At 40.5% G+C, this 16,676-nt stretch overlaps 1 protein-coding gene across 10 annotated transcripts in view; it reads left to right on the forward strand.

Moving 5' to 3' along the window:
* Positions 1 to 16,676, forward strand: part of CIT (citron rho-interacting serine/threonine kinase) — a 111,420-nt gene that overhangs the window by 34,054 nt on the left and 60,690 nt on the right. For all 10 annotated transcript variants that reach the window (XM_030582981.1, XM_030582984.1, XM_030582983.1 and 7 more), the window contains 7 exons: positions 566 to 685; positions 4,145 to 4,315; positions 4,591 to 4,644; positions 5,165 to 5,218; positions 6,720 to 6,860; positions 7,245 to 7,370; positions 11,849 to 11,944. In XM_030582981.1, the coding sequence (XP_030438841.1) occupies positions 566 to 685; positions 4,145 to 4,315; positions 4,591 to 4,644; positions 5,165 to 5,218; positions 6,720 to 6,860; positions 7,245 to 7,370; positions 11,849 to 11,944 (762 nt within the window). The remainder of the gene's footprint in view (positions 1 to 565; positions 686 to 4,144; positions 4,316 to 4,590; positions 4,645 to 5,164; positions 5,219 to 6,719; positions 6,861 to 7,244; positions 7,371 to 11,848; positions 11,945 to 16,676) is intronic.

Genomic DNA, 16,676 nt, shown 5'->3' on the forward strand with positions numbered 1-16,676 from the left:
TAAAAAGTTTTGGATCCTTCTGGATGAAAAATGATATCCTCGTTAAGTAGGTGACAGGAGCATTTGTCTAAGTTGAAGTTTGTAAGCAAAAGTTTTGCCCAAATCTTGAAACAATGGTGCTGCCCCTTTCTCTTTAAACTTCAAAAAAGAGTAAAAGACATAACTGAGTTCAACAGTGGGGAGAAAAATAGCAAGTCATGGTATAAATATAGCATCAGCTAAGTGCCAGTGCTAGAGATGTGAATAGATAGTGCTGAAGGATGGATAATTAATATCGCTAAGAAGTCTCACTCACTGGGTGTGTTCTTTGACTCCTCACATGGTCTACAAGAGTAGGGTTTGAACTAACATCTCTGTGCAATAGATGGTATTTTTTGGTGTTGCTCTCCTCTGGCTGGAAAAATTGAAGTTCAGTAGCAGTGAATTTGCAAGTTTCTGTAATTGGTGTCTTAGTTTATGTTGTCTCACACTAATTGAGGAGAAGGTTTGTGTTCCTTTGACTGAGGATATTTCTTACAGAGTAGTGTGCAAAGGGTCTATGCATTGAACATTTTACTTTCTGCAGAGCTTAAAGCGAAGCCTGGAACAGGCACGGATGGAGGTGTCTCAGGAGGATGACAAGGCGCTACAACTTCTTCATGATATCAGAGAACAGAGCCGAAAACTGCAGGAGATCAAAGAACAGGTACAACTGCTTCTTGGAAACAGAACAGCTGACAGTAGAACTCACTGCTTGTATTACTTGGTTCTGATGCCAGGAATTTGTTTTATATTGGTGGGATGCCAAGGGTGTGTGTGTGTGAGGGGATGGGAAGCAGGAGGGAAGAGTTCCTTAAACAAAGTAACTAAGAACAAATTTGGACATGTATGTGTTTGCAAACATGTATGGTCTCCAGCCTTTCTATATTATTTTGCAGTCCATCAAGCTGATCAAATGAAATCTTTGCCTAAAAACCAAAGCAGGAGAAAGTTGCAATATTTTGTGAAACTGACATGTTGGAAAAATCCATTTTAAGCAATCAAGTTACACAAGTTAACAAGGGTTAATATTGCTTTCACCTAAAGCTCATGAATCCTCACATGGGAATTCTGAATTGAGGGAGAACCACATTAACCCATATCTTGTTTTAATTTGCCCATTTTCAGTGTCTACTCAGCTTTGAATGTGGCTGTTTTTCAAAATACTCCTGTTGCTGAACTGTTTTTTCCAACTTAGCTTTTTTGCAGAGATGTTTGTTCAGATAATTTTTTTCCTTCAGAAAAGTGGTAGAAAAATCATTTATTCTGTGAACTTTGTTTTACTGGAGGTGGAGAGAGAGCTTAAATGAAAAATACAGCAAATAGTGTTGGGTAATTTTAAGATTAAAAATAGTCTACCACACAGAACCCATTACATTCTATAGTGTAATGGAAACACATTAAATTGAGAAACAGAAATTGAAATTTCTCTGGAGTTCAAACAATAGTTGGCAATCATCTACTGCTTTTCATCTTCAAAGCACTTTGCAAATATTAACTGACTAATGTCTTTGTGTGTAAGACTTGTAGGCACAGAACCCTTGGTAATAGTTCTTGTCTGGAGAGTTATCTTATGCAAAATTTAATGAAGTGCAGATAAAACCCTCAGGATGTGGCAGAACCATATATACAGCTGAAGTATTCGTTTTGCTGGTTGTTTTGGAAAATGACAGTGTTCTAAGGCTAGCTACTTTGAGTGCTGTTGCTGCTTTAGTAGAGTTGTTTTAAATATTTGTTATATGTAGGATGTTTTTGGATGATGATTAGGTTGCAAAAATGTACAGACTTATTTGTCAGAGAGGAAAAATAAAAATGTTGTTAAAACTTGCATCCCAACATGATTTGAACTCGATATCTTTTAACATAGATTTTGGCTAAGATTCATGAGAATGTTAAGGTGCTCTTTAGGTCACCAGAGGAAATTGTGTCTAAGAACCTACTACAGGGTTCCTCTGAGTTATTGTAAGCTTAGGTGCTAGAATTCTGCATAAACATACAGTGCAGAATCTGTTCACTCATACTAGCTGGTCAGTCTTGGCAAATAAGAGCGCTTGGAGCATTTCTTTCAGGAAAAGGAAATTAGGGTCTGAGACAGAGGATGGAGATCCTGCTGGGAAAACCCTAAGAAAAGCCGTGTTTGGGGAGAATCCTGCTGAGGTGGTGGTACTTAAGTTACCAACAATGGCAAATCCCACAGAGAGAATAAAGTTCAAGTATTTGATATTTCAGGGTAATGCCATAAATTCAACATCAATTTGGGTACAGTGTTTAAAGAGAGCATTATTATTTCTGACTTGGCTTCTAGACATTACTTGACTTAGTATATTTTTATATGACCTTTTTTAATCTCTGGTTAGTTTTCACTTCAGCTTTTCTGAGTTCAGTTGCCCAATGTTGGATGCCTTAGGTTAAAGTGGAAGTGTTGTGTGTTTGAGTTATGTGGCATTTTCTTCTGATCTTAGTATATGATGTGCTTAAAGAAACAGCCTGGATAGTATCAAGAAGCAAGAAAAACTGAAATTTTATTTAACTACAAATTCATGAACTTTCTTAATGGCATGTGAGGCCTTGTTTATAATTCCTTTGTCAAGTGATCATTGCTCTAGAAATTGAGCATTCTTGGAAATGCTGATCCAAATTGTGATCTCTGAGCAGAACAAACTTCTTCCAAACATTCTATATCTTTCTTTGCGCAAATCCATTGATGTGAAAGGATATTTTGAGCTAATGCATGTTTGCATCACCTATGGTATAAAAGCTCCAGCCCCGTCCAGGGAGAAAATACTTGGACTGCAACAGTTGGACTTGGTGGGAGGATGGACCAGCTAGGTCCCCTGTTGGTATTATGAACCAGAGAGTCACTCTAAGGAAAAAGGCTGCTAGTGGCAACCTCCAGCCATATGTGGCAGGAAGTGTAGAAAGCAGAGAATTAACTGATAAATATGATTTTGAACACAGGAGAAAGTAAAAGTAGTGGGTGAATGGGCAAGGTTTGGCAGAGAGAAATGAATAATAGTGTGTGTGTATATGGACTCTAAGAAAATAACATGGAAAGCAAGATCTGTTATGTCCTTTCTCTCATTCCTTTGTATTGTGTACTTGCTTAGCATACTCCTGGTGCACATGCTCCCCACCCACCAGATAGATATAAAATCAAGCTCTTTAGGAAAGGGACAATGTTTGTTTTCTTGTAATCACTTGTATATTTAAAGGATTACACAAATGCTTATTATATAATAACAATCAACACTTATTAGATTCCTCTACTGAAGATTTCATTGGTCACCCCAGGATCTATGTACACCACTTCTCACCTTGGATGCTTGCCCTAATTGGAACAATTAGTTCAAATGTTCTTTCTGTTCTTTGATTTTTAGGCATTGCACTTTTCCAGAATTTTTATTCCAAATCCTTTATTGTAGTTTAATGGAGGAGTGAACTACAAAGAATAGTAGCCTTTGAGGAGGAAAATGTGACTCCTAGAGGGTTATCCTCCAAAGATAGCATTTGATATTAGACTACTGCTACTCCCATGAAGAATGAGAGAGGACTTTTACTTTAGGTTTAATATTTTTCTTTCCTGAGCTATCAAAAGAAACCAATAAACTGATGGTTGGAGGCCACAACACTTTTTTTCTTCTTCTTCTTTTCATCCACCCTGACCACCCAGGTTTGTAGTAAATCTCATGTTATCAGTCTGAATAACTTTGAGAGAATATATCTGGGTGTTTGACAGAGGCACAAAACTCAGAAGCATATGTCTATATAGACCACTAACCTTCAGCGAGAGAAATAACATGTAAGTACTTTACTATTTGTTTAAAAAACCATGGATGTGTTTCTGCAGTGGAATCCCCTCAAAATAGATTTTTTTGGTTACATTTTGTATCTTCTCTGAGGTAGTGGCTTGGAAATGACATATTGGCTCTGTCATGAAAAACACAAGCCAGAAAGGAATGGATAGTGTATTCTGCCGGGCTCTCACCCTTTTATTTCATGTTTTTGTCCTCTCTTTACATACTTTGTCTGCTTTCTGCCTAGTCCATATAGGTACTATCATTTTGTTTGCCACTCTCTGTCTTTCCTCTGTGCTTTCCAAAATGTAATGTCCCTTTTCCTCCCACAGGAGTATCAAGCCCAGGTGGAAGAGATGAGGTTGATGATGAATCAGTTAGAAGAGGATCTTATTTCAGCTCGTAGACGTAGTGATCTCTATGAATCGGAGTTGAGAGAGTCACGATTGGCAGCTGAAGAATTCAAACGTAAAGCTACTGAATGTCACAACAAACTACAGAAGGTAGTGAAGGCTCCCTGGGAAAGGTGTTGTTACACTCCTAGTTTCTAGTGTGTGTTGGCTGGGATTTATAAATGAGTTGCATTCAAGTCCTTGGAAACTTGGTACAGGATGTATGGTTGGAAGCCATTTTATATTACCAGTATGGTTGGAACAATTTCATTTATTCCCTGTAAAGCTGTTTTACCTTTAAACTGCCTGAGGTTATGATTCTGGGTGAAGTCCAAGATCCTAAAACTTTTCTTCAGAGTTATACCTTGTATATTTTTAAATTACAGGCTAAAGACCATGGGAAAACTGAAGTAGGAGAGCTGTATTCCAAACTGGAGAAGGTATGCTTCCTTAGTGTCAGTAGAGTTTACTGCCCAAGCATATTATCACTATCAGAAACCCAGAACATCCATGGATAGTCAGTGGCATGAACAGACGTCCATCTTCTTTCTCTGTGGAACTGACTGTTCTGTGTGTTTTGATTTAAAGCTGGGCTTGGTCAGGCTGTCGTCAACTGAACTTATAGAGTAGGTATGCCAAGACAAAGCTATTATGAACAATCTGTGCCGGAGATGAGTTAAAAGAGAAACCCTGTATGTATCATTATGAATGAAGAATGGCACATGGAAAATATGATTATTCTGAAAAATAAATTTATTTAGTTCTGCATGCTGTTGCAAAGTGATTGATTTATTTAGTGACAAATATTGCAAATGGTCTATAGGAAATCAGGAGCAGGAATGCATTGGATCATCTGGCAGGTTGGAATTATAGGGAGAAACAAAGGTCCTGGGAAGACTAAAATAAATAAATCACAAGTATGGTGGACATTCATTTTTTCTCCCTTGCATTTAACTGTAGATCAATACAGAGCAGCAGACCAAAATCCAGGAGCTGCAGGACAAGCTGGCAAAGGTAAAGTCAGGGGTGGGGTTAGTGATTTTTTCACAAGGCTTTCCAGCAAAACCCTAATACAGGGGAGATATGCACTGTTTCATAGTCAAAAATAGAATTAGTCACAGCAAGAGGGGATGTCAGAGGGAGAAAGTGGGGGTGGGAGCCGGTATCTGAAATCAGAATTCTCAATATGCTTTCTGCTCTTGAAATGTGTCAACAGTGTTTATTTTTACAAATGAAGCTGAGTCACAACAGGAATAGTGCGCAGAAATTCTAATTTAAAAGACCAGCATGGGCGTACAGCATCTAACATGCTATCTTAACCTTTTATTTCTGGAGACCTGGGTTCATGTCTTGCTAGTTCAGCAATGAAATGTATTTAGGTCTTGGCTTACTCTCCCAGCATACTTTAGTATTAATCATAAAATCACTTCTCAATTAGCAATTTCTACTCTGTTGATAGGTCAAACAGTAGAATGCAGAGGACTGGACTAGATGACCCATCGAGGTCCCTTCCAGTCCTACGAGTCTATGATAAGGGTTCATGACAGAATTAGGGTACATTAGCATCTGGAGGAAATATACACAGTACCTACCTTGCTGTAATCGGTGCTATCAGTCTCACTTTAATGGGCACTGAAATTCCAGTGCACTCAAAAGGCCTATATATGAGAAAACACTATACCAGCTAATACATTGCTAATGGTGGTTCTTTTTGGGTAGAGGAGAGAGCTAGCAGCTTCATATCTGTCTGGGAGCATCTGAAACCCCTTCCCACAATTGGTCTGCTGGCCTCTTTGGCTTTCCAGAAATGGGGCTTCTTTAAGGATAATAAATCTGTAGCGTGAACATTGAGGTCAAAACAGTATGAGGATGTCATTTTCATCTCAGTCCTTCCAGCAGGCCACCAGTTTTCACTATTACTGTCTCATTCGTTTCAAGAAATGATGTGGCTCAATACAATGTTCTCTCAGCACTTGAGCAGAAATATATATATGAATCTTGTCTCAAGGGATTAGGCTGAGTTTGTGGACTAGGCTTGAGCTCCAGTGCAAGTAGAGCAGTAGAAGCTACTGGTAGAACAAGACAGACCTGTAATTCTCCTTCCCTCGTGCTCTTTCCAACATTTGCAACAGCTGAAGTGAAGCTTGGAGCAGAAGTTTGAACTTGGATTCATAGAGTTTAAGGGCAGAAGGGACTACCATATCATCTAGTCTGACCGCCATCACAGGCCACTAAACACCAATCAGCCGGCCTAACACCAGACATCAGCCAGAATTAGAACAAAGTATTACAGCCCTCAGGAGACTAAATGAAATATTCCTTCACATGGTTGGATGTTGTGCTAATTCTAGGCTGCCAGACCAGGCTTTTATAAATGTTTTATTCAGAATGCTGAACATCTGAGGTTGCCATCATACTGTACATGCATCTGTTACTATGAAGACTGTGTGTGTGTGTGTGTGTGTGTGAGACTTTGTACTAACTTTTACTGATATTTTTTTTCCTCTTGGTTTAGGCTGTGAAAGCCAGCTCTGAGGCAACTGAACTTCTTCAGAATATCCGTCAGGCAAAGGAGAGAGCAGAGAAAGAGTTGGAGAAATTGCAGAATCGGGAAGACTCTAATGAAGGCATGAAAAAGAAACTGCTTGAAGCAGAGGTGAGGAGAGAATTTCTGGCTACACTGGACTAGTCAATAGGATGTAACTGGGCTTAGAAGCCCCTACTCGTAGAACACTAAATAGCCAGGATCCCTGTAACAGCTTGTCAGAGGAGAGAGATTAGAAGATAGCAGTTGACTATTCATTCTTCTATAAATGTATTTCTCTGAAGAATACTTACTGGGAAGCTTTTTGGTGGTGTTTTCCATCTGGATTCAACATGAACATGTGACTAGGTTAAGTCTTTGGGAGTGGGGACGATTTTGGATGTAGAAGAGAACCACATACTGGTGGCTTCAGCTGACTTTTCCTAGTGCCTGCTCACTGCTGTTTGATAATCAAAACTTGTTTAGCTTAAATGGCAGTTCATAATTGCTCTGCAGGAACGGCGCCATTCTCTGGAGAATCAAGTGAAGAGATTAGAGACTGGGGAACGCAGAGAAAACCGACTAAAGGAAGATATTCAAACTAAATCTCAGCAGATACAACAGATGGCAGACAAAATTTTGGTGAGCAGGGATGAAAATGAAATAAAGGGAAAGAGTATGCCACAGTGGAGTGGGAAGAGAAGACACAGAACTACATAAAATCGGGTGGGGGTTGTTGAATAAGGGAATTGGATGTTGTATAAATTTAATGTTGGAAATAACTTCAGTGCACAAATTCTGCTGTCTGCAGTGTTAGTTATAAACTAACTCCTAGGCATCTATGATCTCTTACCAATGACTTTTAAGAAGTCCCAGTTGCCTCAATAGAAAATTTTCCAACTCAATTGTATTAACTCACTAGTATGCAATTCATTTCCTACTGTCTATTTCAAATGCATAACTTTCTTAATGGTCAGTGCTGGGTTGTGTAACAGTGACATCTTTAGTATTTAACTTTGAAATCCCTTGCAATTTAATCTGACTTCTAATCTATCCCAAATGCTTACCTTTTGCAGAAGAACAAAATTAATCATCAAAACTGTTTTTCTCTTAAGATATTTGTCAGAGATCCATTCTCACCCACGTACTTTCCCCACTATAGTTGGAAATTTCTTGTTTTTCTTGTTGTTAGATCTGTTAAGTCTTTTTGGTTAATTTAGTCTAAAGGGAACCAAACAGAGGGTACTGCTGGTACTTATACCTCCCTGGGGGAAGAAGCCATTGTCTTGTGATGAGGTAGATGAATAAATGTGTGATTCTCTGATGAGTTCTCTTCTACAAATACCCATTCAAACAGTGGGTTTCCGTCTGCACCATAGGCTGTAGGATCTAGACCTGTCAGTCACAGGGAAATGATTTACTGTGCCCTCGGGAGCACTCCCCGCCCTCAATGAGACTGCTTCCAGAGACAAAATATATGTTTCATATATCTTTCTTGGTAGTTGAGTTTATCAACTATCTATCTTTCATTAAATTACCTTTCTACAGTGCCTGAAGGAGACCCAAAAGATATACTGAAAATTAAAAATGATCCCCTACCAAAGGAAGGGTGTAATGGCAAACCTGACTCATTTTTTAAGAAGAGAGATCAGGATAGTACATATATAGCTTCCCCTTAATAGCTAGGTTCATCATTCCAGCAGTAAGTTTATAACAGCAACGCTACTCTGAAGGAGGGCTAATTAAAAATGTGGTGCTGAAGGAAAAAGGTCACATATTTGGCATTGTTTGTTGCTTTTAGCTTGAATGGAGGTCAGATGAGACTGTAATCTAGAAAAGTGATAGATATGGATTCTCTGCACCTCCCCCACTCTCTCTTGGGGTTACTACCAGGAAAACTAACATGTTAAACACCCTTGAACAGGTGGTCATAGTCCTGACTGCAGGAGAACTGGAGACATACGCTGTGTGAAGGCCCAATGGGAATGTATAAATAGCCTTAACGGAAGTTGATAGATGATCTATAATTGTTCTGAGAAATAGCTACATAAATGGATTTCAAGGTCAGAACCCTTGAGGCACCATAAAGGTGGTAGAATAAGGCCCTTGGCATTGTTCTGTCTTTCAGCATCAGGGCATAAGTGAAAGACCACTGCTTGCTGGGGTAGAAAGCCAGCTTTGTATTCAGAGACCATGTAACACATCAAGACTTGTTGCATAAGTCTCTGCTGTGTATTTGGGCATTTTTGTTTGAGTTTTATTATTCTCCATAAAAAATGGAAGGGAATGCAGAAATATAATTTCACTGTTCAATGGGCCTTGTTTTGGATCTGCAGTTTTCTCCATGTTTACATAGAATGTTGGATCATAATGCCCTTATATAACATATAAAGCTCAGTGGTTTGAGCATTGGCTTGCTAAACCCAGGGTTGTTAGTTCAACCTTGAGGGGGCCATTAAGGAAACTAGGGTAAAAATCTGTCTGGGGATGGGATCTGCTTTGAGCAGGGAGTTGGAGTAGATGACCTCCTGAGGTCCCTACCAACCCTGATGTTCTGTGTTCAAAAGCAACTAAGACAAGCAGGTCTGGAGTTTCACGGGTCTCTTCCTTAAGTCCTGCCAGTTCTGACTTGGAGAGTTATCCGTCTTTGGTGGGCAAAATAGAAAATGAAGTTGGTTTTTGCTGATTGCAGTTAGGTTTCTTTTTATGGTGTCTAGAGTTTTTGCTCTACAGTTTGGTGAGATCTGGACTTCTTTGAGGAAGTGTTTTGTTTTTTTTCTTTAACCATAAATGCTTTATGTTTCTCCTGGTGACAAGACAACTGGCAGAAGACCTGAATCTGAGGATAGGTCAGATGGGAACTGTTGTTTTGTTGGCATGTTCCTGTAGCAGAGAGGGACCTTTTCTGTGATTTTTTTTTTGCTACAGTGGCAGAGTATATGGGGTGGTGGGCTGAGTCAGATATACATACTCTGTCTGAAGACTCTCTTACTCGCATGAGGCAGCTGGTATTGGGCATTTTTTACAGGGACTCTGATGAACTGTTCTTTGGAGTGATGGGGAGAGGAGGATGGGTGGAGATGTAGGAACAGGTATGGCCTCTGTTTCTTCTAGTTTTGAGGGAAGAGAGAAATGAGCCAGGTGATGAGCCTTCAGAAGAAATGGATGATGGCTTTCTCTGAAGGAATGAACTCTTCCGGTTGTACTTGATAAGCCCTGCTGGCCTGTCTGTAGATGAAGAGAGCCACAGGAAGAAAATACCAAGTTCTGAATCATAAAAAATAAAGGGCAATTTATTCTTTGCTGCTTGGGAGTAGAGATGGCTGTTCTCAGTGGCGATGATGAATAAAAGACGGGTTGGGTGAGGGGAGCTGAATATGAACTGCTGGAGAAGATTATCTGAAATAAGAGACTACATTTCTATGCCAACACTGCAGAGTTCCACTTCATGAGCTGGCAGAGCTTCTACTCTAGCATCTGCACGTGTGTGGTGGTAACTCTGAAGCTGCTGCTGACCTGCTTCTGTGATTCACTATTTGGACCTATACTGTGTGGGCCTGTGTGAAAGCTTAATTGGCTTCTCGGTACTAGAAGACATTTTCCAACTGAAGAAAACAATAATGCCCCTTCCAGGGTGCCAAATTTTGCAGGCTCCTTCTAGATGACGACTTTTTGGCATGCTTTCATTTTTGTAGCCCGTGTGGTAGAGGGTTGATGCTGTGACTGGATCAAAGGAACTTTTGTGTACTCCCAAGATGGTTTCCTGAGATAAGAGAAAGGAAGATCAGGGGATAGAAAATGCTTGTGTGTCAACTAGAGAAATGTCAGGGAATCAATCCACTTTCCAGGGTTAGTCAGGTCTGGATCTGCCTCCTGTGCTGCAGAAACTGCTGGAATGGCAAACCTGGCCATGAAGAAGAATAATGTTCTCTGAAGTCTCAACTACTGAGAGCAAGCCTCAAGAAAGGAGACTCTCTAGCTCTACCTTAAAGACCAACTTCATGAACAAAAATGCCTCCCTCTACCAAACTGGCTTACCTGTGAGACACAGGGCATTTAACTTATTCAAGGCTGTATTTTGTGTGACTTATGTTCCTTCACTCTTGTGAGCCACTGAGGATAAAAATATTTTTTTGCATCTAATATATAACTTATAAAACACTTTTCATCTTCAAAGCAATTTATAAATATCCATCCTGGCAACAACCATGTAGGGAGGACAGAAAGGATTATCCTCACTCTACAAATGGAGAATCTGAAGCATAGAAATTAAGGCACCACTGCACTGAGAACTACACTGATGCAGAGGTTTACCTGCATGATCCTCAGTGCAGAATCAAGGTGTAAGTGGATGGATCACTTGATGATTACCTGTTTGTTCATTCTCTTTGGGGCACTGGCATTGGCCATTGTCGGAAGACAGGATATTGGGCTTAGATGGACCTTTGGTTTGACCCAGTATGGCTGTTCTTATGTTCTAAGTGATATGCCCAAGGCTAGAGAGAGAGGGAGGGACATTATAAAAAATGAGACTAAACTCTCAGGAATTCCCTGTCCTCTATTCAAATCCCTCTACCACATGTCTTTCCCTTATTAGATATCCATCCATATATTTGAAACCTTCACCAGCCAATCTGATGCAAAGGAATTTAAAGTTAACTTCAAGATGGTTTGGGGTTTTTTTGTCTATGGTTTCAGAATCCCACACACATCTATGAACTGTTCATAACTGCTCATTATCACAAACCATTCTGGCTCCATTTTGGGGAATGCCTTAATTTTTTTTTGAAAGCAGATTGTAAGGGGTAGTACTGGCTCAGGAGGCAACTCTTGGTGGAGGTGGAATCTACTTTTTTTAAACATCTCTTTACCCTTTTTATTATACTATCTAACTAAAATATGATAACTGATATATCAATCTGCCTATAAGGTTTAATGCTGGTGATATGTACTTACATAATGGTATCTCATGCAGCTGAGATCCAAGGCCTCATAGATTTATATTAGAAAGCCTTAAATCCAGAGGGAATGAGTGTTTTGTACATGTACTGTATATGTGTTTATAAATTCTGTGTATTATATTTCTATGTATGTCTGACATAAATGTTTGCTATGTTCAGGAGCTGGAGGAAAAGCATCGTGAGGCTCAGCTGTCAGCACAGCATCTGGAATTGCAGCTGAAACAGAAAGAACAGTTCTATGATGAAAAAATCAAAGTAAATATCCCTTTTCGTTACCTTCATACTCTTTTATAGGTGCATTGGCCTCTGGATTATCCCCAAACAGCTGCTTTTGGATTCTGATCCCTTGTCCTCTGTGTCCTTCTTCATTTCTTCTGAGAGTTGAATGAAAACTAACTAAATCTGCCTTTCTAACCTGTGCCCATCATGCTCTCACCTTTTATGTGAGGCTGCATTATCCACGTAGGCTTTGTGAGAGCTATATGAATCTAACTGTTAACAGACCATTCCTTTAGAACAGGTAATTCTTATTCAATGCTTGTGGGAAATCAGTCTTTCAAAAAGGCTTTTAATTCTTCCTGATGATCTTGCTTTGATCTGAAGAGCGTTAACACTAGCTTTAAATTTGGTAAACACAAAAGCGCTTTTGAAATTCCACCTCCTTGGAGCTGTAACATCTGCCAGTGAGTCCAGGGATCCACCCACTCTAAATTTTTTCTCTTCTCTAGGATATTTTAAGAATTGTAACAAACAGTTGAAAACATGATTATAGACACCGCCTAAAATTAGGGAAACCATAGAGAGAGAGGCAGGATTATGTAGTCGACTTCAGAATTTATCTAAAAAACCTACAGTTTGTCATTCAGCAAAAGTATTCTTTAAGGATCTCCATGCCTTCCAAGTGTGATCTTTTCCCACTCTTTGTCATTGATTTATTACATTTATATAGCACTATAAATTTACACAGCATTTACAAATGTAAAGGCGTGTTCACTGGCCCAAAGAGCTTAGTCTGAATAAGATTAGACTTCAAACAACTGTCCAGGAGAGAGAGACTATGATGATGATGATAAGAGAGGAGGAATTTCTTGAAAGAAAATACTGAGTAGTGGAGGGTACATGGCAAATTGGAACAAGCATACTTTTCAAGGCAGGAAGCCAAGAGTTGGATGTTAGAAAGGAGACCAAGGAAGTGATAAGGTGAAAAGATTGAAAAGAGTGTAAAGAATAAGAGGGAGCAGTAGAGGGAAATGAGAGCCAGGGCATAAATGGGGCAAGATTATGTGGGCTTTGGTAAATGAGATGAGGTGACAGTGAAGGGATTTAGGAGGTGGGAAGCATGTATTTGGAGCAGAAATAATAGTAATGGGAGGAAAAGCTATAATGAGAACCTGGATTTGGGAGAGGAAGAGTGAGAAAGGTTGAAGATTATGAGCATGGGAGGCACTAAAGATAGTGGAGTTAACAGTGGAGCTAGTGAATAGAGTAAGATTAGGAAGGAAGATGTAGGGAAGTGACTAGACGGAGAAACAAATTCAGTTTTGGAGAGGGGGAGAGTAAGTTTGAAATGGTGGCTCGTCCAAGAAGAGCTGTCTGAGGGTACGTCTACACTACGGGATTATTCCGATTTTACATAAACCAGTTTTGTAAAACAGATTGTATAAAGTCGAGTGCACGCGGCCACACTAAGCAGATTAATTCGGCGGTGTGCGTCCATGGTCCGAGGCTAGCGTCGATTTCCGGAGCATTTTACTGTGGGTAGCTATTCTGTAGCTATCCCATAGTTCCTGCCGTCTCCCCCGCCCCTTGGAATTCTGGGTTGAGATCCCAGTGGCTGATGGGGCAAAAATCATTGTCGTGGGTGGTTCTGGGTAAATGTCGTCACTCATTCCTTCCTCCGGGAAAACAGCAGCAGACAATCATTTCGCGCCCTTTTTCCCTGGATTGCCCTGGCAGATGCCATAGCACGGCAACCATGGAGCCCGTTCAGCTTTTTTTTTTTCTTTACAGTCACCGTATGTGTACTGGATGCCGCTAACAGAGGCGTTACTGCAGTGCTACACAGCAGCATTCGTTTGCTTTTGCATGATAGCAGAGATGGTTATCAGTCGTTATGTACTGTCTTCTGCTATCATGAGTGCCACTGGCTGACGTTGGCCGGGGGCGCAAGGGCAAACTGGGAATGACTCCCCGAGTCAATCCCTCCTTTATGGTTTCTAAAAATAGAGTCAGTCCTGCCTAGAATATAGGGAAAGTGTACTAGAGAAGCAGTGTATCAGAGAGCAGAGCTGCTCCGTGTCAGATCCTGCAGAAATGATGAGGTACATGCCATTCACGGGGGGTGCCCCTGCAACAACCCACCCATTGCTTCCCTCCTCCCCCAACCTTCCTTGGCTACCGTGGCAATGTTCCCCCCATTTGTGTCATGAAGTTATAAAGAATGCAGGAATAAGAAACAGTGACTTGTTACTGAGATAAAATGAGGGGGAGGCAGCCTCCCGGTGCTATGACAGTCCAGGTAGGACATTAAGGGTGCGGAGGAGAGGAGCCCAGCATCCCTCTGTTATGATAGTCCAGGTGGTACAGAATCTTTTCTTTACACAGGGAAGGGTGGGGGCTGATGGAGCTCAGCCCCCAGTTGCTATGATGAGGATGGTTACTAGCCGTTCTGTACCATCTACTGGGAATGACCAGGAATCATTCCTATTTTTACCCAAGTGCCCCCGGCCAGCCTCACCTGAGGCCAGCCAGGAGCACTCATGGGCTGATGGTGACGACGGATAGCAGTCATATTGTACCGTCTGCCACCAGGGAGGGGAGAGGAGAGGAGCGGATACTGCTCTTCACTGCTGCAGCATCGTGTCTACCACCAGCATTCAGTAGACATAGGGTGACATTGAAAAAAGTCAAGGAACGATTTCTTTCCCTTTTCTTTCACGTGGTGGGGGGAGGGAGTAAACTGATGAGCTATACCCTGAATCATGCCGGACAGGCACTGGGAGCTCAGCCAAGAATGCAAATAGTTTTTGGAGACTGCTGTGGACTGTGGGATAGCTGGAGTCCTCAGTACTCCCTCTCTTCTTCCATGAGTGTCCATTTGATTCTTTGGCTTTCCGTTACGCTTGTCACGCAGCACTGTGTAGCCTGGAGATTTTTTTCAAACGCTTTGGCATTTCGTCTTCTGTAACGGGGCTGTGATAGAACAGATTTGTCTCCCTATACAGCGATCAGATCCAGTATCTCCTGTATGGTCCATGCTGGAGCTCTTTTTGGATTTGGGATTGCATTGCCACCCATGCTGATCAGAGCTCCACACTGGGCAAACAGGAAATGTAATTCAAAATTTCGCGGGGCTTTTCCTGTTTACCTGGCCACTGCATCTGAGTTCAGATTGCTGTCCAGAGCGGTCACAGTGGTGCACTGTGGGATAACGCCCGGAAGCCAATACCGTCGATTTGCGGCCACACTAACCCTAATCCGATATGGTAATACCGATTTTAGCGCTACTCCTCTCGTCAGGGAGGAGTACAGAAACCGATTTAAAGAGCCCTTTATATCGATATAAAGGGCCTCGTAGTGTGGATGGGTGCTGCGTTAAATCGGTTTAACGCTGCTAAAATCGGTTTAAACTCGTAGAGTAGACCAGGCCTGAGAAACATTGGAGTTGTGACAGAACAGAAGAATTAGAACAGAATCAAAATGTCAGTTGTCTCTTTGAGTCAAACCATCGCTACAACAGTAGTCCATCAAGTCCAGTCCTCCTAATCCTTTCATGGCTAGGTTACTGATTTGAATTCAGATCTGTCATCACTGAAATGTATAGTATTATGAAAGCTCTTATGTACCTCTTATGTATTTATTTTAGGGCTGTTAAGCGATTAAAAAAATTAAATGCTATTAAAAAAAATAATCGCGATTAATCGCACTGTTAATAATGGAATATGATTTATCTAAATATTTTTGGATGTTTTCTACATTTTCAAATATATTGATTTCAATTACAATACAGAATACAAAGTGTACAGTGCTCGCTTTATATTTATTTTTAATTACAAATATTTGCACTGTAAAAAAACAGAAGAAATAGCATTTTTCAATTCATCTAATACAAGTTCTGTAGTGCAATCTCTTTATCATGAAAGTTGAAATTACAAATATGGAATTATGTAAAAAAAAATGCTTTCAAAAATAAAACCATGTAAAACTTTAGAACTGACAAGTTCACTCAGTCTTACTTCAGCAAATTGCTCAAACAAACAAGTTTGGTTACAGTTTTCAGGAGATAATACTGCCCACTTCTTGTTTACAGTGTCACCTGAAAGTGAGAACTGGCGTTCGCATGGCACTATTGTAGTCGGCATTGCAAGATATTTACCTGCCAGATGCGCTAAAGATTCATATGTCCCTTCATCTTCAACCACTGTTCTAGAGAACATTTGTCCATGGTCGTGATGGGTTCTGCTCGATAATGATCGAAAGCAGAGCGGATAGACGCATGTTCGTTTCCATCATCTGAGTCAGATGCCACCAGCAGAAGGTTGATTTTCTTTTTTGGTGGTTTGGGTTCTGTAGTTTCTGCATCGGAGTGTTGCTCTTTTAAGACTTCTGAAAGTATACTCCACGCCTCATCCCTCTCAAATTTTGGATGGCACTTCAGGTTCTTAAACCTTGGGTTGAGTGCTGTAGCTATTTTTAGAAATCTCACATTGGTTCCCTCTTTGTGTTTTATCAAATCTGCTGTGGAAGTATTCTTTAAATGAACATGTGCTGGGTCATCATCCGAGATTGCTATAACATTAAATATATGGCAGAATGTGGGTAAAACAGAATAGGAGACATAGAGTTCTCTCCCAAGGAGTTCAGTCACAAATTCAGTTAATGCATTATTTTCGTAATGAGTCTCATCAGCATGGAAACGTCCTCTGGAATGGTGGCTGAAGCATGAAGGGACATATGAATGTTTATCATATCTGGCATGTAAATACCT

The sequence above is a fragment of the Gopherus evgoodei genome, chromosome 13 (assembly GCF_007399415.2).
Source record: "Gopherus evgoodei ecotype Sinaloan lineage chromosome 13, rGopEvg1_v1.p, whole genome shotgun sequence".
Taxonomy (NCBI): domain Eukaryota; kingdom Metazoa; phylum Chordata; order Testudines; family Testudinidae; genus Gopherus; species Gopherus evgoodei.